The sequence below is a fragment of the Oncorhynchus tshawytscha genome, linkage group LG16 (genome assembly GCF_018296145.1).
Source record: "Oncorhynchus tshawytscha isolate Ot180627B linkage group LG16, Otsh_v2.0, whole genome shotgun sequence".
Classification (NCBI taxonomy): Eukaryota; Metazoa; Chordata; class Actinopteri; order Salmoniformes; family Salmonidae; genus Oncorhynchus; species Oncorhynchus tshawytscha.
Genome location: NC_056444.1, coordinates 47,187,138 through 47,214,550, shown reverse-complemented (window position 1 = coordinate 47,214,550; position 27,413 = coordinate 47,187,138). Strand labels below are relative to the sequence as shown.

Here is a 27,413-nt window from a genome sequence, read left to right as displayed (position 1 = left end):
CCCCCCGCACCCGGCTGTCTCTCCGTCTCCTCCCACCTGCCCAGCGCTGCCAGGGTCTTCCTCCTGCCCAGCGCTGCCAGGGTCTTCCTCCTGCCCAGCGCTGCCAGGGTCTTCCTCCTGCCCAGTGCTGCCAGGGTCTTCCTCCTGCCCAGCGCTGCCAGGGTCTTCCATCTGCCCTGAGCTGCCAGGGTCTTCCGTCTGCCCTGAGCTGCCAGAGCCGCTGGTCAGCCAGGAGCTGCCGGAGTCTACCGCCCGTCCGGTGCTGCCAGAGTCTACCGCCCGTCCGGTGCTGCCGGAATCTCCCGTCCATTCGGGACCCGTGGCTTGGGTCTCCAGTCCGAGGTCGGCGGTGAGGGGCGCCGCGTTAGAGGCCACGGAGGCGGTTAGTGAGTCAGAGAAGGACTGTGGTGGAGTGAGGTCCACGTCACGTGCCAGAGCGGCCACCGCGGACAGACACCGTTTTGCAGCCGGAGTCCACACCTTTGGGGGGGTACTGTCACGTTCTGACCTTAGTTCCTTTGTTTTGTCTTTGTTTTAGTATTTTCAGGGCGTGAGTTGGGATGGGCAGTCTGTTTGTTTTTCTTGGTTGGTTTTAGAGTTTGGCCTGGTATGGTTCTCAATCAGAGGCAGGTGTCGTTAGTTGTCTCTGATTGAGAATCATACTTAGGTAGCCTTTTTCCACCTGTGTTTCGGGGGTGTTTGTTTTCTGTCTTTGTGTGTCTGCACCAGACAGAACTGTTTCGGTTGTTTTCTTTGTTGTTTTGCTGTTCAGTTTACATTAAAAAGGATGAACACTTACCACGCTGCGCTTTGGTCCTCACCTTTGGTCCTCACCTTCCCAAGACAGCCATTACAATGTGCCAGGTTATGTAATGGGAGCAGCTAACTTGTAGCGCTTTATCACGTGCGACTACGTCAATGATTTCACTTGGCTGATGCACATTTTGAGACTAAGAAACATTCTAAATGTAGTTTTTCAAATGTTCGCTAGTATGGCCCTGGAGTGAATATATCACCACCTTGACTTTATCACTAGCAACAGTTCTCTAAGTCACGTTTATCTGAGGGGATATGTGCCACAAAGACGGAATGTTTGGGTAACGGTGTGGTGTGTAATTAAATCATTAAGATGCACGTGTTCGCGCCATAAAATGTATATTGATGCATATTAAATTCAATGAAGTGTATCTTATTCAATATTGACTGGAGCCGTACCTGATTGTAAATTGATGGAAGGCATCCACAGAGAAGCACAATCACAATGAGTCACAGTGTTATCTCATAATGTCATCAAAAGGATAATCAATGAATTTCTCTATTGCCTAGGGCTAAACTCTTCAGAGGGAAGAAAGTGCATGGAGATTATGACATCAAAGTCGAACAGGTAAGCCTCATTAGGCAAACTGCGTCGATTCACTTTTGGCACCCGTCTCAAAATTCTCTACCTAGAAACTGAATATGTATCTATGACTCCTATTGTTGTAGTGTCTACGTTCAGTTCTTCAGATGTACCTGTCTGTTTTTCTGCCTTGCAGGCTGAGTTCAGTGAGATCAACATCATAGCTCATGCCAATGGAAGCTGTAATGTGGACATGCAGGTTCTGAGAAATGGTACCAAGGTGGCCAGGTGAGACACGCATGGACGCATGTGCCCGCCCACACACACACACTCACACACACAAGCCAAACTGGAGCATCTGAACTCATTGACAATTCACCATTGCTCTGAGAGGCTATTTTTACTGAGCAACACACTCAAGCCTTACATGATGACCACACCGCTCCTGTGGCATGCGAGATCGTTGCAAAATAAATGTACACATACATGTTATTCAATCATTGCGACAGCGATGACATTGCGACAAGTTGGTGCTATTTGTCACGCTCAACGCGCTGCAAGTCCTGCCTCTCAAAGATGAACTGATGTCCACACTCCAGTAGTAATGCACCATAAAGTTGGTTGCCAACCATATAGAGTCCAAAGTAAAAAAATAAATAAAAGAATCCTGAGGTTGGAGGAGAGATGACAAAATGGTAAACCAAATTCCTTTCTCCTCATCTCTCCTCCTTCCTCAGGCTTCTTTTTTTTAAACTTCTTTGGACTTTATATAGAGGTTGGCAACGAACTTTACGGTGCATTACACCAATGAGGAGATGGCACGTGGGTATATGCTCCTAAAAACCAACGAGGAGATGGGAGAGAAAAATATAATCTATTTTAGCACATGCAGACACTCGCTGAGGTGCGCGAGCAGTGTGGGTACAATGATTGAATAACATGTATGTTATTTTCAACGCTTGCGCACGCGACACAAGTGGTGTGGTCAGCATTACTTGACCTTCACATGTAAAGAGAACCATGGCAAATTTCCAGATTTGATATTTCAACGCAGGTTGAAATATCAAAACAAACTCTGAACCAACGATATTAATTTGGGAACAGGTCGAAACGCATGTAACATTTATGGCAATTTATCTAGCTTGCTGTTGCTAGCTAATTTGTCCTGGTATATAAATGTTGAGTTGTTATTTTACCTGAAATGCACAAGGTCCTCTACTCCGACAGATAAAACGGTCAACTGAATTCCTTTTCATCTGTGGATTGAATGTCTCATTACGCACACCTGGTTCCCATTCCCCCAGATCAGTATGTGTATGTGTCCTCTGTTCCCCGTTGTCCTTGTCGATTATTGTCCCATGCCGTTTGGTCTTGTGAGTACCTGTGCTCTGTTGTATTGGCTTTCCTGCTACGTGTTATTGTGCACTTGTTATTACGGGTCTCGTCTCGTGTATTATTTAGAGGTTTTACAACTCGCTCTTTAGTTTGGGTTACATCCCCGTTGTCACGTGTGCTCCCTCTCCGGCCTCTAGGTTACCAGGCTGCTCGTTATGGCAAACACCTGTCACTATCGTTACGCACACGTGCGCTTCGTGAGACTGGACTCCATCACTTCCTTGATTACCTGCCCTATATATGTAACTTCCTTCGGTTCCTTACCCAGGCTTCATTGTTTCTGTTTCTTGTCTGTGTGTTGTTCGAGGTTCTTGTTAAGTATTATGTTCAGTTTATTTTATTAAACACTCCCTGAACTTGCTTCCCGAATCTCAGCTCACATCGTACATCGTTACAGAATGACGCCGCACCTAAGGGAAGTATTCAGGAGTATTTTTTTGTATTTTGGGCTAGGTGGGAATGACGTCGGGTCCTGAAGCCACTACAGGCTCTCATGCCTCAGCCGGATCAACAGGCTCCCCTGCCTCAGCCAGCTCGTTGGGCTTTCATGCCTTCACTGGATTGCCAGGCTCCCCTGCTTCTACTGCCTCGTCAGGCTCTCATGCCTCAACCGGATCACCAGGCTCCCCTGCCAGGCTTCCAGCAGGGGGTGACCGGTCCGCTCCTGATCCACGGGATCGTCCCTGAGGCTGGATCCAAACATTCCAAGGGAGGGAGTACCATCAACTAGGCACTCTAGGTCACCATACTCCTGCGTCTCAGCCGGATTGACGGGTTTCCTACACCTCTGCAGAGGTGACCGGTCCGCTCCTGTTCCCCTGGATCGTCATTTCGGTCAGCGTCCTGCGGATAGAGCGTCGGGGAGAGGGTACTGTCACGTGTGCTCTCTCTCCGGCATCTAGGTCACCAGGCTGCTTGTTATGGCGCACACCTGTCACCATCATTACGCACACGTGCGCTTCTTCAGACTCACCTGGACTCCATCACTTCCTTGATTACCTGCCCTATATAAACTCAGCAAAAAAAGCCTCTCACTGTCAACTGCGTTTATTTTCAGCAAACTAACAGAAATTGAATAATATGTCCCAGAACAAAGGGGGGGTCGAAATCAAAAGTAACAGTCAGTATCTGGTGTGGCCACCAGCTGCATGAAGTATTGCAGTGCATCTCCTCCTCATGGACTGCACCAGATTTGCCTGTTCTTGCCATGAGATGTTTCCCCACTCTTCCAACAAGGCGCCTGCAAGTTCCCGGACATTTCTGGGGGGAATGGCCCTAGCCCTCACCCTCCTATCCAACAGGTCCCAGATGTGCTCAATGGGATTGAGATCCGGGCTCTTCGCTGACCATGGCAGAATACTGACTTTCCTGTCATGCAGGAAATCACGCATAGAACGAGCAGTATGGCTGGTGGCATTGTCATGCTGGATGGTCATGTCAGGATGAGCCTGCAGGAAGGGTACCACATGAGGGAAGAGGATGTATTCCCTGTAGAGCACAGCGTTGAGATTGCCTGCAAAGACAAGAAGCTCAGTCCGATGATGCTGTGACACACCGCCCCAGACCATGACGGACCCTCCACCTCCAAATCAATCCCGCTCCAGAGTACAGCCCTTGGTGTAACGCTCATTCCTTCGACGATAAACGCGAATCCGACCATCACCCCTGGTGAAACAAAACCGGGACTCGTCAGTGTAGAGCCCTTTTTGCCAGTCCTGTCTGGTCCAGCGACGGTGGGTTTGTGCCTGTAGGCGACGTTGTTGCCGGTGATGTCTGGTGAGGATCTGCCTTACAACAGGCCTACAAGCCCTCAGTCCAGCCCCTCTCAGCCTATTGTGGGCAGTCTGAGCACTGATGGAGGGATTGTGTGTTCCTGGTGTTACTCAGGCAGTTGTTGTTGCCATCCTGTACCTGTCCTGCAGGAGTGATGTTCGGGTGTACCAATCCTGTGCAGGTGTTGTTACACGTTGTCTGCCGCTGTGAGGACGATCAGCTGTCCGTCCTGTCTCCCTGTAGCGCTGTCTTAGGCATCTCACAGTACAGACATTGCAATTTATTGCCCTGGCCACATCTGCAGCATGCCTAAGGCATATTCATGCAGTTGAGCAGGGACCCTGCATCTTTCTTTTGGTGTTTTTCAGAGTCAGTAGAAAGGCCTCTTTGGTGTCCTAAGTTTTCATAACTTTGACCTTAATTGCCTACTGTCTGTAAGCTGTTAGTGTGTTCATGACCGTTCTACAGGTGCATGTTCATTAATTGTTTATGGTTTAATTGAACAAGCATGGGAAACAGTGCTTAAACCCTTTACAATGAAGATCTGTCCTTTTCAGGGTCCTGAAAAAGGGACGTTTCTTTTTTCGCTGAGTTTATGTCGCTCCCTTTGGTTCCTTCCCCAGGCGTCATTGTTTCTGTTTCATGTCTGTGCATTCTTCGAGGTTCTTGTTTTGTTTTATGTTCCATTTATGTTATTAACACTCACTCCCTGAACTTGCTTCCCGAATCTCAGCTCACATCGTTATACATATATATATGCACACACAAAAGCACGTGTTTGTTTTGGGATATGTCCCCATTGTTTTCATGACGTACTTTATTTTGGGTGGAGAAATAAATAAAAAACTATTACATATTCCTGCGGCTGTCTCCTTTCATTATACAGCGTGACAGTCCCCAAATTCACATAATTAGCTCAGACTTTGTTTTGATAGTTCAACCTGCATGTGCTTGATCGTGTCTGGTGTGGGGGTACAAAATCAACATGCGATCGCATTTCTCTCTAAAGCATTTGTATATTCATTTTTTTACAGGTCATTCAAGCCTGACTTTGTCCTTATCCGCCAGCATGCCTTCAGTATGACCCAGAATGAGGACTTCCGTAACCTGATCATTGGTCTGCAGTATGGGGGCATCCCCAGTATCAACTCCCTGGAATCCATCTACAACCTGTGTGACAAGCCCTGGGCGGTAGGTAGACAGAGGACTGGCTGGGTGCCATGCATGATGCTTGTGTATTTGTGCCTACAGTACATAGTTTGCATAATTTGACTAATGGATGTCTGATGTTTGACTCTAGTTTGCACAGCTAATAAGCACCTACAGGAAGCTTGGTGCAGAGAAGTTCCCTCTGATTGAACAGACCTTCTATCCCAACTACAAGGATATGGTAAGAACCTAATCATCTCCTGCTCTGAAATGCATTTAATGTGTGACTTCTTTTGCTTTGTTGTCTGATGAAACCACGCATACGTAAAACGATAACGTCTACACGGTTTATCACCCAGGTTGCCATGCCAACGTTTCCTGTCGTTGTGAAAATTGGGCACGCTCACTCAGGAGTAGGAAAGGTAAGAATGTTTGTCATTCTTGTAATTTACAAAAACAATTGCTTCACAAAAAAGATTATACTAGCAGAAAAAATACATGGGTTTCTAACTGTACTCGTGTGTGTGTGTGTGTGTGTGTGTGTGTGTGTGTGTGTGTGTGTGTGTGTGCTGTGTCCAGGTGAGGGTAGATAACCACAGTAAATTCCAGGACATTGCCAGTGTGGTGGCTCTCACCCAAACCTACACCACCACTGAGCCTCTCATCGACTCCAAGTACGACATCAGGATCCAGAAGATTGGCAATGACTACAAAGCTTACATGTACGTACTAATTATTCACCTGTTTAATGTGTATGATATATGCTTCACATTTTCCACAGTGTACCTTAAGGATCGTCCGTTTCTCGAACTAATCCAGCAGTGTAATCAAATTAATCCAACACAATTTGATTTTGCCAGGGACTTTAATATGTTTACATGTGTAATGTCTGCCTCATCCATTATAGGAGGACCTCAATCTCTGGCAACTGGAAGACCAACACAGGCTCAGCCATGCTGGAACAAGTGGCCATGACTGACAGGTATGAGTCCTGAACAACAGCAGTACAGCACCACGGATAATGCATCCATTCTAATAGGACAATGCCCTGTCTCATTACGAGAGTCACGTAGCTCATTAAGAGACCATGTAAACGTCTGTATTGATCCGAGTTAGCACTGCATTGTGTTCTCTCTGAATGGTACACAATTGACAACCAGCCATTTGAGTAATTGCATTGCTACATGCAATTTATTTCTGTTAAATAGCAATAACACTTGTCTTTGGCATGAATCTATAGACTGTGACACTATGTAAGACCACTTTTTGTGAGTGTCTTATCCGTCTTCCCCCTGTGTTCAGGTACAAGCTGTGGGTTGACACCTGCTCAGTGATCTTCGGAGGGTTGGATATCTGTGCTGTCAAAGCCATTCATGGGAAGGATGGGAAAGATTACATAACGGAGGTATGAGCTTCATACAGTTGGAGTAAGCGTGAAAATATTTCAATGTACAGTGCTTGACGTATTGCACGAATGTCTTATGCTGTATTGCCTCATTATGTAGTTGCTCTCTACACACCGACGCAATATAATGAAAGATTCAACATCTTTGCTAATCAATGTATTGATGCATTCCACATCCTTGTCAGGTCATTTTGAGTCTATCTGGTTGCTATGGGAACAGCAGCCTACACATGATATGGTTATAACTATATGTTCATGCTCACACAGACACACAGTTGAGAGGAGCACAGGGTCAAGCTGCAGTGCCCCTGGATGGAGAGCATGTTTTGGGGTTAAGGGCCTTGCTCAAGGGCCCAACGGTAGGGGATTGTTTTTAGGATATGAACCCAGCAGTCCCTTTTTTTCCGACGCCTGTTCAAGATTCGAACAGGTGACCTTTTGGCTACAGATCTAACTCCTGGCTACCTATTTTCCCAGCAATTCAGTTTTTCCCTAATTTCAACTAAAAGTGTCCACCCTTCATAACCTACTCCACTCCCACCTTCTCTTCGTCTGATAATAATACCATATTCTGTGTGTGTCAGGTGGTGGGGTCCTCCATGCCACTGGTAGGAGAGCATCAGGCAGAGGACAGGCAGCTCATCACTGACATGGTGGTAGCCAAGATGAACCAGGCAGTAGGACGGACACCCACTGGGTCCCCTAACAGACCCACCACCATGCAGCCATCACAGGTATGGTGCAGTAGGCTACATACACCACTGTATGGGGGGATGTGATCAGTCATAGTCTTACAGGAAGGCTTTGTAGGAAATCCGGTTTGAGAGCCTCCGCCTATATTAGAGTTTATTGTGTTACAGCCATATTAAATCAAGTCGCGAAAGGCTTGTGTTCCTAGCTCCAACAGTGAAGTAGTATCTAACAATCCACGCAAATCTAAAATAATGGAATTAAGAAATCTATAAATATTGGGACGAGCAATGTCGGAGTGGCATTGACTAAAATACAGTATATACATATGATGTGGGTAAAACAATATGTAAACATTATTAAAGTGACCAGTGATTCCATGTCTATGTACATAGGGCACCAGGTTGTGTATTACTGTCTCTTAGTAACTAGAGTATAGCTATATTTGTATAAAATATATTCCTGTTTAAAAAGTGCATTCTTTAAAGCAGAATTGTATCATAAGGACATAACGACTTCTGCATTAAAGAATGTTACTTGTAGTGGACACTATTACTGTAATGTCCCTGGGAGTATCACTGTGTTTTGTGTGTTTGCAGAGTGGTGGCCAGAAGGACCTGGTGGTTGATCCCAAGACTGGCACTGCACAACCTCCTCAAGGTTGTCTGCAGTACATTCTCGACTGTAATGGCGTTGCAGTGGGGCCAAAACCCGTTCAGGCCAACTGAGTAGCCCGCCAGGGAGGAAGTCTATCTAATATCGAAATGATGACGTACATTAGCTGGACACAAGCGGGGAGGGTGGTTGGGGGGAGAGACGGTAGACGAACTGAGATGTGGCTGGTATTAGTTTGGGCCAAGAGTGTAGTGCTGGCCTGGACTGTGTTTTTCCTCTATGCAGTGTCAAGATGTACTGTTAACGTGTTTCCCTGTTGATTTAGTGTGCTTGTAACGGTCGCCTCTGTTTCTCTGTAGCCGTGGTTCTTTGGGGCTGTTGTTGACAGTGTAATAAGCAGATTGTGCCTACACTGAGTCCAGTGCTGCTGTGTTTGCCCAATGTTTGATTCAGTCATTTTTCATTATTTGCCCTCCCTCTACCCCCCCCCCCATTTATTTCTCCATTTTGGTGTGTACTTTTAGATATTGTTCAAACTGTGGTTTGTCGTGCAGTTTGACGTTTGTGTATATGTCAATATGTACATGTTGGTGCGTATGACTGTAGTGGTAATTATTTTCATACATATACTAATATAATAGATATTTATTTTTGTTTTGCATGTATGATATTCAGGCAGGTAACAGTATGTTTTTTTTCCTTCTCATTCTGGATGTTTCTTTAGTGACACCACTATTATTCTTTTGATCCAAACTATGGTCCTTGTGATTTATGCATTGTGAATGTGTCATAATAACAAATGCATATTGAATAAGTTAAACAAAATAGATGTATGCATAAACAACCAAATGTTAGAGCCAAGAAAGCTGATGAGTACCTGCATACATACTGCTATGTAAACTTTCATTCCATGCGTTGTTTGAAAGGACATGATATATAGATTTGTCTTTGTCCATTATTAGCAGATAGCTTACCCATCAAGATGCTTCCATCAGTGAATGTTGCTATAACAACCAAGCTTAGAAAGACAGTTCTTTGACAGTTTTATAACCTGTCTCTTATGCACAGAACATAACTGTTTTCATGTGTATGAGGACAAGCATATTAGATAACTTACACAATTACAATAGACTACTGTTAAAAATAAATAAAAAAAGTCCTGTTGTTTTTATGGTAATTTACTGGCAGACCAGTAACCTGTAAGTTACTGTAAAAAAAAAGAAGTACAGTATGTTACTGTAAATTCAAAATAAACTTTGGTTTAACAGTACATTAGTATGTTTTACCGTAATGCACTGTTAAACCAGTTTCTTTAGAATTTATGGTAACATACTGTACTTTTTTTTTAACAGAAACTTACAGGTACCTGGCTGCCAGTAAATTACTGTAAAAACAACAGGATGTTATTTAGTGTAGCATTTTTTTAGCCTAATAATACATATTTGACTCATTTATTATCACGCAAGCACGTACATGGGATTGGTTTGTGGCAGCTGCAGTTGCGATCGTGAGAGGAGAGATTTTATGTGATAAGAGTTAGAGAGTAACTAACTATGATATATTCAAACGCTCTCATTCATTCCAATAATTAAGATACATTAACATAATGACTCTAGAGGTTTGTCTGTCAACTAATAAGATTCCAGTAACAACCGTTGCATCTTTGGCCAACGATTAATGTGTCAATCTGTTTTTATTTATATATATTTCAGGAAGTAGTCAAATTAGTTCTGTCACTTTAAATTATGTTGTCAAGTCAAAAAACAAAACTGGGATTCAGTTAAATGGTCAACGTGTTACATAATATATCTGAAATAATAGGTTTCTGATTCTACCATAAGTGCACCCTCCGTGCAGAATATCAACAACCATATTGGTGTTGCCATGACAACATTGATGGTGCTCTGTTTTGCAGTGATGATGTGCGTGGAGTTATGCTTATGTTACTGCCATCATTTAAGAATTCTTTGACATATTTGCCTTATGCTCCTCTGAGTTAACGGAGTGCAATATATATGTTTTTAACTTTATATTCTTTATATTTTTATTACCAGATATTATTCCATAATTTATTAATACAGCTACAGTCACAAGTGGGATACAAACATTTTCCCATTAAAAACACCTGCATTAAGTAGCAGTTAATAATGTAGAATCCATGCATGTCTCCTATTTGGTACAATGGTCATACTGCACAACTAAGAATACAGCTATATCAACACCATTGTAAATGTGTGTCACATTCTAAAACACACTTTTGTTTGTTACTAACAGAATTGTACAAATGAACTATGTTAGCAAGCTCTATGTGCAATTTATGTTCCAACGTGTATGAAATGCCATTGTGTCTGTGCAGATAACCCAGAGAGTAACCCTGTAAAAAGCCTTACCTGTGGCTTTGTGTTGTGGTTTGTGGGGCAAACTGCAAACTGACGTTCCTATAAAAGGGAGGATAGAGTGGAGGCACCAAGGTCCTTAATAGTTGCATGGTGAGGTATTTGATGTGTAACGAATTGATCAAAGGCGCTATTGTCAGTGGAAACTCAATCAGCCATCCTGCCCAGGTGAAACTCCTTTGCTGGCTTAGTTTTTCATACCGGCTGGGTTGCAGCTATTTGGGACCAGGGTGGCCACCAACTGTTAGGTGTGTTCTCTTGGAACTAGTGTTGAATTGTTTGAAAGAATTCAGTACAGATAACAATACATTGTGGAAAAAAATTCCCTAACTGGATATTTTGCCCCTGTCACTGGCAATAAAGCTTCCTTTGCGGTATATGCTCAGTCTGTGTCGCCATATTTGTTAGAGTTGTATAAAAAGACAATATTAACGAGCAAATCACCCTATATTGTGGCACTATGTACATACAGTAGCTAGAGAGACTCCTTAAAAATGTCAGTTTATAGAAATATATTTGGAGCAAGAAGACCGACAACAAACACAGGTGAAGCAAGGTCAGAAAACAATATCAATTTACTTCTATTTTTAGACCCACTAATGATAGTTCAACTCTTTATCTATCATGTCATATTATTGAGGTGGAGAATCATTGAGCAAACTGATTGGTTGGTCAAAACCCCTCCATCTATACCCTCAAAGCATGTGTGCCACCACATTGCATTGCTTCTAATGCATGAGAGATAATGTATCTGCAGTATTGTAATATTGTATCCCCTCCTGCTTTGTGTGTCTTCATTTCGCAGCTTTTACTTCCTCCCTTTGACCAGTGTCGATTTTAGACTGTGTCTACTGTTTTTGCCAGATAGTTTGAGGGACAAAATTTCACATACAACTGTGAAAAAATACAGACTCAAATTCAAAGACTTTCAATATCATCTCTCCACAGCAAAAGTGTGATAATATCATAAAGTGTTTCTTGTACTAAAATTAGGGGGCCGGGTGGAACCCCAAAGTCCCAGACCTGATCCAAAGTCAACTCCTAAAGCTTCTGCTAAGGACTCAAGCCAGAGGCCTACCCCAACCACACAGCAGCCCCAGTCAGCGAGTCAGGGAAAGCCCAGACCAGGAGTCCTGGGGGCTCAACAAACACCTCCAGCACAGCCTGCCAAGCCTGCACCCCCAAGACAGCGCAACTCAGCGCCTCAGCTCCAACCCGAGTTCAAGGCACCTCCACAGGCCTCAGCCCTGCCCCAGCCTGAGCCACTGGCCCAACCCCAAAATGAGCCAACGACTCAGGCACAACAGAAGGACCTGAGCCCTGAGCAGAGCCAGCCTCCAGTGGTAGAGCAGCCAACAGCAGAGGAAAAAGCACAGGCACATCCATCGCTGAAGTAAGAACACATTGGCAGCAACATTAAAAAAAACATAGTTCCGACATAACTAAAAGGTTTAGCCAAAAAGAAGAGCCTGTATCTAAGAAACACAATGCTCTACAGTCAAGTTGTGAGGTCATTTGTTCTGACAAAACCTTTGACGTTCTACAGATTGTAATCAACTATTTTATTTTGTTTTCCAGTAAATCTCAGTCCCTGACCAATGCCTTTGGTCTGAAGGAAACATCCTTCTTTCGTACAGCCAGTGAAGACGTGGCCAAAGCCGAGACCATGCGCAACTTGAGGAAGTCTTTTGCAAGTCTGTTCTCTGACTAGACGCAGTGTGGGTTGAATATCCCTGAAACAGAGGGAATGAAACATGAGGTACCGAAACCAGTCTCTGTGTCATCAACTTCACAAAGTGTTACAGTTAACCTCCTTCCTGTTTATCTAGATACATACATACTGTGCATGCTATATCATTACAGTACTACAATTGATGGGATGACTTCTTGAGATGCAAGTCGAGAGATGTAAAGTTTGTGTTGATCATGCAGTAGTGTGGGTGTCACTGTTGGGCAGAAGAGGATCAAACCATCTGTAATGTGCATTTATGACTTTTGAATGTTGTAGCTTTATTGTAAATGTGTTTAATAGTTTGAATGTGTACGGTCTGTCATTAGCATAAGGAGATTACAACACTCATTTAAAGTCTCTCCTATTTTGACATATGCTCTCAAATCACTAATTGACTAAACTAACTGCATGTTTCTACAGAGACGGGAATCCATAGCCATAATTTACTAATGCCCGGTTATCTGTGTCGACATCAACTGTTCAATCTGGAGTTCTATTTTAGTGGTATTGTGAAAGGCATTTGGCTTTGTTTGTAGACATTATTGTTGACATGAGTATATCCACTGATGGTTTCTGCAGTTCTACAACTCTTAATAAAGTTACCATGCATCAATAAGCAATGTGACTCTAGAGGGCCTACTCATTCTCTGCATTAGAAATGCAGATGTATCCCATGGAATTAATAGGTTACACTTGTAGTTATATTAACCCCTAAAAGAGGCAACATACGTTTAGCTTCAAAGCAGTAATGATTGCAAAGACTTTTGTAACCCCAGTAAATGGTTTAAGATCCCTAAAATAAGCATATATTTGAAAAATGTCACATTTATAGTCAAATCTGATGTTTCAACGTGTATTTTTTATCAATTGGATCCATGGCCACTTGTCATGAAAACTTGTCTGTTATTCGTTCAGTGTTGTGTTTCTGTGGTACTCGGAGGCTCAGAAATTGGCGATTGAGCTAATCTGACATACCTGTATGACCTAAAATGCCCACCGATATGGGCGATCAGGGTTGGGGAGTAACTGATTACATGTAATCTGATCTGGTTACAGGAAAAACTGTAACTGTAATCCGTTACATTACCAGCTAAAATATTGTAAGCAGATAACAGATACGTTTGAAAAACTAGATGATTACTTCTTTGATTACCTTTAAATCCAGAAAGGATTACGGCGAGAGAAAAAATACATTATGACACCTTTCAATTTTATCAGTGACATTCAATTCAGCATTGAAAAAGGGCACAAGTTTAAGTTTGTTCCACCTGAGCGAGTCTGACCTCAAGTCAGAGACCACTGTGATGACACACCAAATGCATTTGATGGATCCTTTTTGTCTTCTCCTAATGCCACTTAAGGGGAAAGTAATCCAAAAGTAACAGAAAGTAATAAGATTACATTACTGAGTTTGGCTAATCGTTACTCATTTCAATTTTGGACAGGTAACGGTAATACTGAACAAAAATATAAATGCAACATGCAACAATTTCAAAGATTTTACTGAGTTACAGTTCATATAAGGAAATCAGTTAATTGAAATGAATTCCTTAGGCCCTAATTTATGGATTTTACATGACTGGGAGTACAGATGGTCATCTGTTTGTCACAGATACCTTAAAAACAAAGGTAGGGGCGTGGATCAGAAACTAGTCAGCATCTGGTGTAACCACCGTTTGCCTTTTCCTTAGCGTAAAGTTGATCAGGCTGTTGATTGTGGCCTGTGAAATGTTGTCCCAGTCCTCTGCAATGGTTGTGCGAAGTTGCTTGCTGTTGGCAGGTACATGGTACACATTGATCCAGAGCATCCCAAACACGCTCAATGAGTGACATGTCTGTTGTGTAAGCAGGTCATGGAAGAACTAGGACATTTTCAGTCTCCATGAATTGTGTACAGAGCCTTGAGACATGGGGCAGTGCACTATCATGCTGAAACATGAGGTGATGGCGGTGGATGAATGGCACGACAATGGGCCTTAGGATCTCGTCATGGTATCTCTGTGCATTCAAATTGCCATTGATAAAACGCAATTGTGTTCATTGTCCGTGGCTTATGCCTGCCCATACCATAACCCCACCGCCACCATTGGGTACTTGTTCACAATGTTGACAACAGCAAACCGCTCACCCACGCGGCTCCATACACATGGTCTGTGGTTGAGACGCCGGTTGGCCATTCTACCAAATTCTCTAAAATGACGTTGGAAGCAGCTTATGGTAGAGAAATTAACATTGAATTCTCTGGCAACAGCTCTGGTGGACATTCCTGCAGTCATCATGCCAATTGCACGCTCTATCAGAATTTCAGACATCTGTGGCATGTGTGACAAACCTGCACATTTTAGAGTGGCCTTTTATTGTCCCCAGCACAAGGTGCATCGTCTTGATATGCCACACCTGTCCAGTGGATGGATTACCTTGGCAAAGGAGAAATGCTCACTAACAGGGAAGTAAACGAATTTGTGCACAACATTTCTGAGAAATACGCATTTCTTTGCATATTGAAAATATTGGTTATCTTTTATTTCAGCTCATGAAACATAGGACAAACACTTTACATCTTGCATTTAGATATTTTTTCAGGGTAATTGCTTGACAAAGTTAAAACATTTCAGAAGGATAAAATATTTGTTTTGAAATTATACTTTTTTTTTTTTTTACTCCTTTATGTCAAAATGGACCCCTGTTGGCCTATGGATTTATGTGTACTGCTGCTCTGAATACAGTGCTTCACACCTTACGAGAATCAAACACTCTCATAAAGGAGTCTACAGTAGCCTACATCATTGTACACTTCCAGCCTACCTATCAAATCAGGTAATCACTCTTTGAGCAACAGGTTTGTCTCCAGTGTTCCGTGAAGTAATGATTCCAAAGTCCATCCCGCAAATTGATGGGGGAAGGGAAGTATGCAGGCTGTAACTGGGTGAGGGAAACTTCTGTCATTCAGATACTGGCCATATGACCCACATGCAACCTGCAGTGCCCTGGCCTATAATTCAGCTACAACGGGATCAAGAAAAGGGAAGAAAGATGGTGGAATATGTGAATGAAGCTCGGCAAGTGCGTGGTGAAGCGTTATAAGGCTATTTTTGCGTAGAAGACCAGGACAGGTAGGGTAGGCTATATCAGCCTTGAATTATTCTGAGACGTGAGAATGTAGACTTGCTTGCTTAAACTGATACTGGTCTTAGATCGATCAAAGGCTTTAATTTATTTCATTTGACAATTTATCTAGACCTAATTGCATTGGCATAAAAAAAAACATTGTTGAATTATAATAAATATTTCCGTTGTGAATTTAAATGTTAACTTTGTCAGTAATTCAAACTGGAAAAAGGCTACTGTCAACTTTTGACAGTTTGACAAAGATGTAATTTATTTCCATTTATGTTACTATTTTTATATTATTGTATAATCGAGACCTCTATATGATCACCAAAATTCAGGTGTTTCCTAGTTTACCAACTTCTAACACACTAACTATTAAAATCATTCCACTTTGGTAACAAGACTATTCCACAGGACTTTGTCAGTCTTCTGTTTAGGTATGTGTCGGTCATTTCAAATCAAATATTATTTGTCACATACACATGGTTAGCAGATGTTAATGCGAGTGTAGCGAAATGCTTGTGCTTCTAGTTCCGACAATGCAGTAATAACCAACGAGTAATCTAGCTAACTATTCCAAAACTACTACCTTATACACACAAGTGTAAAGGAATAAAGAATATGTACATAAAGATATATGAATGAGTGATGGTACAGAGCGGCATAGGCAAGATGCAGTAGATGGTATCGAGTACAGTATATACATATGAGATGAGTATGTAAACAAAGTGGCATAGTTTAAAGTGGCTAGTGATACATGTATTAAATAATGATGCAGTAGATGATATAGAGTACAGTATATACGTATACATATGAGATAAATAATGTAGGGTATGTAAACATTATATTAAGTAGCATTGTTTAAAGTGGCTAGTGATATATTTTACATCAATTCCCATCAATTCCCATTATTAAAGTGGCTGGAGTTGAGTCAGTGTGTTGGCAGCAGCCACTCAATGTTAGTGGTGGCTGTTTAACAGTCTGATGGCCTTGAGATAGAAGCTGTTTTTCAGTCTCTCGGTCCTAGCTTTGATGCACCTGTACTGACCTCGCCTTCTGGATGATAGCGGCGTGAACAGGCAGTGGCTCGGGTGGTTGTTGTCCTTGATGATCTTTATGGCCTTCCTGTGACATCGGGTGGTGTAGGTGTCCTGGAGGGCAGGTAGTTTGCCCCGGTGATGCGTTGTGCAGACCTCACTACCCTCTGGAGAGCCTTACGGTTGTGGGCGGAGCAGTTGCCGTACCAGGCGGTGATACAGCCCGACAGGATGCTCTCGATTGTGCATCTGTAGAAGTTTGTGAGAGCTTTTGGTGACAAGCCGAATTTCTTCAGCCTCCTGAGGTTGAAGAGGCGCTGCTGCGCCTTCTTCACGATGCTGTCTGTGTGAGTGGACCAATTCAGTTTGTCTGTGATGTATAACCGGAGGAACTTAAAACTTACTACCCTCTCCACTACTGTTCCATCGATGTGGATGGGGGGGTGTTCCCTCTGCTGTTTCCTGAAGTCCACAATCATCTCCTTAGTTTTGTTGACATTGAGTGTGAGGTTATTTTCCTGACACCACACTCCGAGGGCCCTCACCTCCTCCCTGTAGGCCGTCTCGTCGTTGTTGGTAATCAAGCCTACCACTGTTGTGTCGTCCGCAAACTTGATGATTGAGTTTCCCATTTATCATCATCATTATGATGCACACACACACACACACACACACACACACACACACACACACACACACACACACACACACACACACACACACACACACACACACACACACACACACACACACACACACACACATTTGTTATACTATCCTTGTGGGGACCAAACAATTGATTCCCATTCAAAATCCTATTTTCCCTAACCCTTACTCCTAAACCTAACCCCTAACCCTAATTCTAACCCTAACCTTAATTGTTACCCTAAACCTAACCCCTAAGCCTAAAATATCCTTTTTCCTTGTGGCGAAATGTCCTCACTGTTGGTCCCCACAAGGATAGTAAAACCAAAAACACACACATTTTATATTGCACACAGCACAGGTTTGAGCATGTGCAAGACCTATTTGAGCCTGTTAGAGGTTGTAATTAGGTCTTGTACTGGGAATGGATGTCTATTAGAAAACAAACCGACTAGAATGAGCATTTGATGCATCACACTGAAAGCCTGGCCCTCTTCCCACAAATGTATTATCAAATGATGCATTGCCTCTTGATTTATGGCCAATGCCACCCATTAAAGTTCTCTCGTGACTTTTGAAAGACAATAGCTACATATAACAGAAAGGGAATTTATCATCCTACAATCAGAGATGTTTTATTGAATCATATCTCGATTTCTGCAGAGAGAGAGATAGAGAGAGTAGTTAGACCTGTCTTTCTTTGAGTTGAAGTGAGCATGGCTATATATTGACCTGTCTCTACTAATGCATCTAAAGATCTGTCTGTGTGTTCTATAAGAGGAGACATTTTACTAGCGTCTAAGATATTCTTACTGTCCCGCTGAAATCATACAGAAGTGTGAGTTCACTGACAGTGGGGCTGAGAGTTCCTACCAGGGGGGCGGACGAATAAGTTGTCACTATCTGTTAAGCACTACTGCAAGCTCAATGAAACCATTCTTAAATTGCATTCCTGTGTTCGCCCCGAATCTAATGTACAGTCCATAACCAGATCCATATCAGCGTGAATGTAGAATTAGTCCAGTTCTGTTTCTTAGTCTTAACAGGCTAAAGTTAGAGTACAGTTACAACGGCGGAAGTAATTAATGGTTTTCCTTTTCTGTTATCTCCTTGATAGCTCTATGTACAGTGAATGGAGATGGTTATACTGTTGGATGACTTTTTTCTTTTAACACTGCTGTCTAGTGTCTTCTTATCCAGAGATGGTGGACACGGAGAGCAGCGTGGTCCTTGCTTGAGTTTTGGGCTGGGCACGTTGGACTTGGCAGAGATGGACAACAAGATGAATAGTTTTGACATGGAGACCCTGTCGACGCTGGACTACCCTTATCTCCCTTCTCTAGAGTACAGCCACAACAGTTCCCATCACCACAGCTCAGACAGAAGCCACTCATTCAACCACAGCTCAGACAGAAGCCACTCATTCAACCACAGCCCAGACAGAAGCCACTCATTCAACCACAGCCCAGACAGAAGCCACTCATGCAACCACAGCCCAGACAGAAGCCACTCATTCAACCACAGCTCAGACAGAAGCCACTCATGCAACCACAGCTCAGACAGAAGCCACTCATTCAACCACAGCTCAGACAGAAGCCACTCATTCAACCACAGCTCAGACAGAAGCCACTCATGCAACCACAGCTCAGACAGAAGCCACTCATGCAACCACAGCTCAGACAGAAGCCACTCATTCAACCACAGCTCAGACAGAAGCCACTCATTCAACCACAGCTCAGACAGAAGCCACTCATGCAACCACAGCCCAGACAGAAGCCACTCATTCAACCACAGGTCAGACAGAAGCCACTCATTCAACCACAGCCCAGACAGAAGCCACTCATTCAATCACAGCCCAGACAGAAGCCACTCATTCAACCACAGCCCAGACAGAAGCCACTCATTCAACCACAGCCCAGACAGAAGCCACTCATTCAACCACAGGTCAGACAGAAGCCACTCATTTAACCACAGCCCAGACAGAAGCCACTCATTTAACCACAGCCCAGACAGAAGCCAATCATTTAACCACAGCCCAAACAGAAGCCAATCATTTAACCACAGCCCAAACAGAAGCCAATCATTTAACCACAGCCCAGACAGAAGTCACTCAATCAACCACAGCCCAGACAGAAGCCACTCATACAACTACACATACAGCGTGTATCAACGTAAGTCTACTGTAAGGGATTGTCAATAAATCTGTCATTTCCTACAACTAAAAGTGTAATAACTTAATTATCTATTCACATCAAATGAATCTTGTGTTAAAGCAATTGCCACACATTTTGAATGACACTCTTTCCTTTTGCCTTCGATGTTATGTACAGTGGGGCAAAAAAGTATTTAGTCAGCCACCAATTGTGCAAGTTCTCCCACTTAAAAAGACGAGAGAGGCCTGTAATTTCCATCATAGGTACACTTCAACTATGACAGACAAAATGATGAAAAAAAATCCAGAAAATCACATTGTAGGATTTTTAATGAATTTATTTGCAAATTATGGTGGAAAATAAGTATTTGGTCACCTACAAACAAGCAACATTTCTGGCTCTCACAGACCTGTAACTTCTTCTTTAAGAGGCTCCTCTGTCCTCCACTCGTTACCTGTATTAATGGCACCTGTTTGAACTTGTTATCAGTATAAAAGACACCTGTCCACACCCTCAAACAGTCATACTCCAAACTCCACTATGGCCAAGACCAAAGAGCTGTCAAAGGACACAAAATTGTAGACCTGCACCAGGCTGGGAAGACTGAATCTGCAGTAGGTAAGCCGCTTGGTTTGAAGAAATCAACTGTGGGAGCAATTATTAGGAAATGGAAGACATACAAGACCACTGATAATCTCCCTCGATCTGGGGCTCCACGCAAGATCTCACCCCGTGGGGTCAAAATGATCACAAGAACGGTGAGAAAAATCCCAGAACCACACGGGGGGACCTAGTGAATGACATGCAGAAAGCTGGGACCAAAGTAACAAAGCCTACCATCAGTAACACACTATGCCGCTAGGGACTCAAATTCTGCAGTGCCAGATGTGACCCCCTGCTTAAACCAGTACATGTCCAGGCCCGTCTGAAGTTTGCTAGAGAGCATTTGGATGATCCAGAAGAAGATTGGGAGAATGTCATATGGTCAGATGAAACCAAAATATAACTTTTTGGTAAAAACTCAACTCGGCGTGTTTGGAGGACAAAGAATGCTGAGTTGCAATGAACACCATACCTACTGTGAAGCATGGGGGTGGAAACATCATGCTTTGGGGCTGTTTTTCTGCAAAGGGACCAGGACGACTGATCCGTGTAAAGGAAAGAATGAATGGGGCCATGTATTGTGAGATTTTGAGTGAAAACCTCCTTCCATCAGCAAGGGCATTGAAGATAAAACGTGGCTGGGTCTTTCAGCATGACAATGATCCCAAACACACCGCCCGGGCAACGAAGGAGTGGCTTCGTAAGAAGCATTTCAAGGTCCTGGAGTGGCCTAGCCAGTCTCCAGATCTCAAGCCCATAGAAAATCTTTGGAGGGAGTTGAAAGTCCGTGTTGCCCAGCAACAGCCCCAAAACATCACTGCTCTAGAGGAGATCTGCATGGAGGAATGGGATAAAATACCAGCAACAGTGTGTGAAAACCTTGTGAAGACTTACAGAAAACGTTTGACCTCTGTCATTGCCAACAAAGGGTATATAACAAAGTATTGAGAAACTTTTGCTATTGACCAAATACTTATTTTCCACCATCATTTGCAAATAAATTCATTAAAAATCCTACAATGTGATTTTCTGGATTTTTTTTTTCGTTTTGTCTGTCATAGTTGAAGTGTACCTATGATGAAAATTACAGGCCTCTCTCATCTTTTTAAGTGGGAGAACTTGCACAATTGGTGGCTGACTAAATACTTTTTTGCCCCACTGTATATTGTTTAGGTTCAGTAAACGATAAGCCCTTATCGCCTTCTCAGTCTAGCGACTGTAGCATTGTCAGCCTGTCCAGACCCCGGCCTCACTCCAATCCCCCTACTTACACAGACGCCAGCTCTCCGCTCAATATTGACTGTAGAGTGTGTGGGGACACGGCTTCAGGCTTCCACTATGGCGTCCATGCCTGTGAGGGTTGCAAGGTAGGACTGAGACCTACATCCTTTGGTTCTGTTGGCTTGTGATTGCTTGGAGGTATAGAAATGTCTTGCTCTGTGACCTCCATGGGGCCATATTAGTAAGGATTTACCCTGAAACTTAAACACGCACCCTGGCCCTTGGATTAGTGTAAAGCTCGTGGTTTTTGTTGACATTTCTTTCTATTTTTTCCTGTAAAATAATTATAGCCAACTGCTGCTGTAGGATTCTACAATCAACATGTTCTCTGCCTTTCTCTCAGGGATTCTTCCGCAGAACCGTGCGGTTAAAACTGGTGTATGACCACTGTGAGCTGCACTGTCGGATTCACAAAAAGAGCCGGAATAAGTGCCAGTACTGTCGCTTTCAGAAATGTCTGCTTGTGGGCATGTCACACGATGGTAAGCATTGTTATATAAAAAAAAAAAATCTACAAAGTACAAAGGTTTGTAAGGGTCATGATTTGTCATAGATGATAACGCCAAAGCTGAGCGTTATGTAACGTTTTTTGGCTGCTCCAATTCATTTTGCCTAAAGCTCAGACATGTTATTTTGCCTGTCTTGCACTAAATTTGGAAGAGTTAGATAGCAACCATAAGCACATTCCTGTCCGTCTGCCCTAGCTGGTCACATGATGTGAACATTGCATTTGATGTGCTTTTAAATATAGTCTACTTATGTTGGGGAAAAAATCAGATAAAAATGCAATTTCATCCTGTTTGTATGTCAGTGGTATGCAGCCCATCCACAATCTCAGCGACAGCTTGCTATTGGTGATTTATATGTTAGTTTGTATTAACAGTGACCTTTGACCTCTTTTATTACCCGTGATGGGACAACTGCTGGCAGACACAGCAAAGCTCTCAGGAGATGTTGTCATGTCGTTCTGATGTTTCTTGTTCTTAACATGATTTTTAATTTGTGTATCTGCTAGACATTCTACTGCACTGTTAGAGCTGTTAACGCCAGCGCTTCACTGCACCTGCTATAACACCTGCAAATCTGTGTAAACTTCGATTCGATTTACCATCAGTTGACATTGCTCGGTTACACAATATGTGCACGCAACTTTGTCTCAGCTCATCCATATAATGTCGAGGAATCATCACATTTTTGTTCAGTTAAATATTTTTTGTGTAATCATTGATGAATTAAGACAGATTTTTATTTATTTTATTTTACCTTTATTTAACCAGGTAGGCAAGTTGAGAACAAGTTCTCATTTACAATTGCGACCTGGCCAAGATAAAGCAAAGCAGTTCGACAGATACAACGACACAGAGTTACACATGGAGTAAAACAAACATACAGTCAATAATACAGTATAAACAAGTCTATATACAATGTGAGCAAATGAGGTGAGAATGGAGGTAAAGGCAAAAAAGGCCATGGTGGCAAAGTAAATACAATATAGCAAGTAAAACACTGGAATGGTAGTTTTGCAATGGAAGAATGTGCAAAGTAGAAATAAAAATAATGGGGTGCAAAGGAGCAAAATAAATAAATAAATAAAAATTAAATACAGTTGGGAAAGAGGTAGTTGTTTGGGCTAAATTATAGGTGGGCTATGTACAGGTGCAGTAATCTGTGAGCTACTCTGACAGTTGGTGCTTAAAGCTAGTGAGGGAGATAAGTGTTTCCAGTTTCAGAGATTTTTGTAGTTCGTTCCAGTCATTGGCAGCAGAGAACTGGAATGAGAGGCGGCCAAAGAAAGAATTGGTTTTGGGGGTGACTAGAGAGATATACCTGATAATGTGGCCACAACATAAAATGCTTAGACAGATGGGCTGGGCTCCAAATGGAGACCATGAGAACTAATTGTAAAAGTTCATAAGCCCTTCTGCAAGCGTATTTATTATACAATCACAATCTGAGTAATGCCCACTCACAAAGGGGTGACAGGGTTAGTTGTCCTATTTGATAACACTTATTTAATGTCACGGGTGTTACACATATTCAATATGAACTGTTTCAACAGCAGTTGTCTGTCTGAAAAGGGCCTTTAGACTTTGGAAAGTTTTCTACACAGTGGGATGAAGTATAGTCCTTCTTTAGCCAACCTATTTGTCATTGTCTTGTTTGGGCAAGCATTGTTTAATACAGAAAGCGTCTGACTGGTGCCCAGGCTAGAATGTAATGCACTAACTGTAAACCTCTCTGATGCCCCCATGCAGCCATCCGCTTCGGCCGGATGCCCCAGGTGGAGAGAGAGAAGCTGCAGGCTGAGTTTATGGATGTGCACCCCAGGAACCCAGAGTCAGCGGACCTGAGAGCCCTGTCCAGACAGCTGTGCTTGTCCTACCACAGACACTTTCCCCTGACCAAGAGCAAGGCCAAGGCCATCCTCTCTGGAAAGACACACGGAAACTCAGTAAGGGCCCAGTTGTTACTTGTTTGTCTAAGAGGAAATGACTAACAGACCGTTATTTATATTTTAGAGAAACAGATTGAATTTTGGATCTCAAGGAAACAAACACAAAAGTCAGGATTTTAATTGACCTTTTATTTCCTAGTTAGATTAACCCCTTGTGCACCAAGCAAGGTGCCTAATACTAGAATCACTACTAAGTCCCAAGAGAATGAATGACAATGGATGGAAATGCTTCTTTACGTAGTTAATTACCTATGGGATGCATCTCTTTTCTTCCAGCCGTTTGTCATCCATGACATGAAGTCTCTGACGGCGGGTCAGTACTTTATAAACTGTAGACAGCTCCCAGTACTGGAGTGCCAGAGGTCCGTCCTGCCCCCTGAGGAGCCTGCTGGGGAGCTGGAGCTCTCCGTCTTCCGCCGCATCCAGATCCGCTCCGCCGAGGCCGTACAAGAGGTCACAGAGTTCTCCAAGAGCATCCCTGGGTTCACAGAGCTGGACATGAACGACCAGGTGATCCTGCTGAAGTACGGGGTCATCGAGGTCATGACGACCATGCTGGCGCCACTCATGAACAAGGACGGCACACTGTTTGCCTATGGACAGATCTTCATGACCCGAGAGTTCCTCAAGAGCCTGAGGAAGCCCTTCTGTGAGATGATGGAGCCCAAGTTTGAGTTTGCGGTAAAGTTCAACGTGCTGGAGCTGGACGATAGTGATATGGCGCTCTTCTTCGCCGTCATCATCCTCAGTGGAGGTGATTGTTTTTCAGTTTGCATTTATATGCAGGATCTGCAAGATTGCCTTTTTTATTGTTCAGAGACGACTTGATTGGGCTTGAGACCAGATGTAAAGTAATGGGGTCCTCTTTTGTGCTGTATCCTTTCAATTGGACTTGGTCTTTGCTCATCGGGTAGATCACTATAACTTCAGATCATTTGCTGTATACTGTTTGTCCAACCTTCCTCTATTTCCCTCTCCCACTCTCTGGTGACTAACCTTGACCACATTGTACTCTACTGTAGACCGTCCAGGCCTGGTGAACGTGAAGCCCATTGAGGACCTCCAGGAGACAGTGCTGCAGGCCCTGGAGCTGCAGTTGAAGACCATCCACCCAGACTGCCCCCAGCTGTTCGCCAAGCTACTGCAGAAGATGACCGACCTGCGGCAGCTGGTGGCCAACCACGTCCGCCTCATCCACCTGCTCAAGAAGCAGGAGCTGGAGGTGTGTCTGCATCCCCTACTGCAGGAGATCATGAGAGACCTGTACTAAAGTGGAGGGGGACTCAGTTTAACAGCTATAAGGAAAAGAAGACTGCTCACTGTGATATATACAGTAGTACAGTATTATCCCAATTGTGATTACTGTAACAATGTGTAGACCCTTATAGATCTTTAACTAGCCTGGTCCTAGACCTGTTTGTGCTTCGTCAACTCCTCTGTGGCTTGTACGTCGTAACAACAATGGTCACTGAGACCAGGCTATTCTTCATCAGGTTCTCAAGGAAACCGAATGTCTGACTTCAGAAGTGACCTCCGTGACAAAGACACGTTCTGCCGCTCCGCTGAACCCTGTTTGATATTGAGTAAGGGGAAAGATTGGTTTCTTGGAAGGGCCTTTGAACTGTACTACATTGTGAATGATTCATTACAGAGCTTCTCACCGTCTCGTTGTTGTTGCAGCTATTCAGTCTTCTGCTGTGCTTTTTAATTAAAGGGCTGAAAGGAGAAGTACTTTCAATTGCAGGGCTTTCATTGGAGCATTTGACAAATAGAATAAAGCCTGGCTAAGGGTGTAATATAATGTGAAAACAACATGTTATCCTAATACATTTTTGTTAATGATACACATTTGTAATAATAACAATAATAACTTTATTTGTGTAGCTCTATATCATAAAATAATCCAATCAAAGTACTAAAAAAGAAACAGACGGAAGTAGAATGAAAAAAAATATAGCTAATTCAAATAATTTGTTATGTACAGCATATCGAGTCTCCTTGTCTTTGAATCATTCTATAGGGGTTAGATAAATGTGAAAACATCTCTCGAGTTTCCATTTCCTCAACACGACCCTCTCTAAACATGTCAGTGTATAATGCATCCATCTTTTCGCCTAACATAGTATATGACATGTACTACCACGGACATATATCCTGTGTTGTTTATAATGACCTGTATAAGCAATATGAAAATCCTCTAGCAAGTACATGCAAGTATTGTTCAATGTTGCCATCTGCTGGTGAATATATTGCACATTCTGTTGCTTTATGATGTTATGCAATGTCATGATATTCCACTGTTGCTGACACATGGTGAAATGTTCCAGCGCTTATGTTAGGGTGACTAGAATGGCTTTATGATTATTACTATACATTGTGTATTTGATCTACAATGAGATATGGCATGGTTAAAATACTTTAGTTTAGTCAAAACATCATTGGGGAAATGGTACAATAGAGGGGTCCTTTGTAGCTCAGATGGTCGAGCATGGCGTTTGTAATGCTAGGGTCGAGGGTTTGATTCAAGGGAACACCCATATTGAATAGGTATGTAAGTTGCTTTGGATAAAAGCATCTGCTCAGTGACATATATTATAATGCTTCCGTGAACTAATAATGTGCATTACAGGAAGTAGACCTGCTGGATAGACCTGCTGGATCTGCTACATCACCCCCTGTGTGAGGAGGTTGAATCTGCTGCATGTGTAAAAGCAAAGTAGGCAGAAACATGATCACAGCATGCCGCCTGGTGGAGCTCTTGTCGCCATAGGGCCAGATCAGAGTTTGCTCTTTGTATTCTATTGCTCGTCTTATTTTCAGCAGTCTCTGTGGCCTGTCAGAAAGCAGAAATAGAACAGTTAAACAAACAGATAGCAAAACTCCACAGAAATAGAAGCCAAAGAGGCCAGCCAATAAAGGTCTTGCAATTCACAACTTTCGATGATGCCATGGCTATTTTTCCCTTCCCTTTTTTGAGACAAATGGTTCAGTAAGATAAAATAAATCACATTACTAATTGCAAAAAGCTAGCTAGCCGGAGCGATGGTCAGGTAAGTAACGTTGGAGTCACGCGGCTTTTACTTTGAAACCGCTAGAACACGTTTCCTATGGCAGCCCTTACTATGCCCACACCGTGTGTTCATTCATTCAATCTTGTGGACGACATAGAAAAATGAATTCACGTAATCAAAATGATTATCCGTCTTTGTTGTTTAAGTTCGGATATCGATTTGAACAAACCGTACACGGATCCTAACGCTTTATGCCCTTGTCACAATCCATGAAGCGATTTCAGTGCCAACATAAATTGTATTTTAATTCCATAATTTCGAATGTGTATTTGGATATTGAATTTTAATTAAATACTTTGATGTACAATAATGTGTGATGCACAAATGTAACCATTAAATTCATAAATTGAACTTTTCATGATTTTAAACTGAATTGAATAAACATACAAATTCAATATTTATATGTTGAGTTTCAATATGGTAAATATTGAAATCATTGTCTGTTTATCAAGTTTATCAAAATGTATGTATTCAACTTCTCAGATGCATTCAGATTCAGCTTCTCTAAATTCAGATTCCAAACCAGAGACAACATCCTGGTACATAACCAGCCAGGAAATATA

The 27,413-nt window shown here is 42.8% G+C and overlaps 2 protein-coding genes across 6 annotated transcripts in view; both read left to right on the top strand.

The window, feature by feature from the left end:
* Window positions 1-13,114, top strand: part of LOC112215765 (synapsin-2) — a 45,846-nt gene extending 32,732 nt beyond the window's left edge. The window contains exons 2-13 of the mRNA XM_024375149.2: window positions 1,327-1,384; window positions 1,536-1,627; window positions 5,542-5,698; window positions 5,808-5,897; window positions 6,016-6,078; window positions 6,236-6,378; window positions 6,564-6,638; window positions 6,959-7,061; window positions 7,646-7,795; window positions 8,351-8,411; window positions 11,756-12,155; window positions 12,341-13,114. Of these exons, the coding sequence (XP_024230917.1) occupies window positions 1,327-1,384; window positions 1,536-1,627; window positions 5,542-5,698; window positions 5,808-5,897; window positions 6,016-6,078; window positions 6,236-6,378; window positions 6,564-6,638; window positions 6,959-7,061; window positions 7,646-7,795; window positions 8,351-8,411; window positions 11,756-12,155; window positions 12,341-12,473 (1,525 nt within the window). The 3' untranslated portion in view covers window positions 12,474-13,114. The remainder of the gene's footprint in view (window positions 1-1,326; window positions 1,385-1,535; window positions 1,628-5,541; window positions 5,699-5,807; window positions 5,898-6,015; window positions 6,079-6,235; window positions 6,379-6,563; window positions 6,639-6,958; window positions 7,062-7,645; window positions 7,796-8,350; window positions 8,412-11,755; window positions 12,156-12,340) is intronic.
* A 5,393-nt stretch (window positions 13,115-18,507) lies between these two features.
* LOC112215766 (peroxisome proliferator-activated receptor gamma-like) lies at window positions 18,508-25,510 on the top strand. 5 transcript variants are annotated; one of them, XM_042299231.1, is made up of 8 exons: window positions 18,508-18,657; window positions 19,105-19,231; window positions 19,382-19,458; window positions 21,217-21,410; window positions 21,668-21,806; window positions 23,580-23,776; window positions 24,056-24,533; window positions 24,802-25,510. In XM_042299231.1, exons 1-8 carry the CDS (start codon window positions 18,558-18,560, stop codon window positions 25,047-25,049), a joined length of 1,560 nt encoding a protein of 519 aa, XP_042155165.1. In that variant the 5' UTR covers window positions 18,508-18,557; the 3' UTR covers window positions 25,050-25,510. The 5 variants fall into 5 exon arrangements, with proteins under 5 accessions (XP_042155165.1, XP_042155166.1, XP_042155167.1 ...); XM_042299232.1 differs by having other exon boundaries at window positions 19,015-19,231; window positions 19,412-19,458; XM_042299233.1 differs by having other exon boundaries at window positions 18,509-18,657; window positions 21,319-21,410.
* Window positions 25,511-27,413: the final 1,903 nt, after the last annotated feature.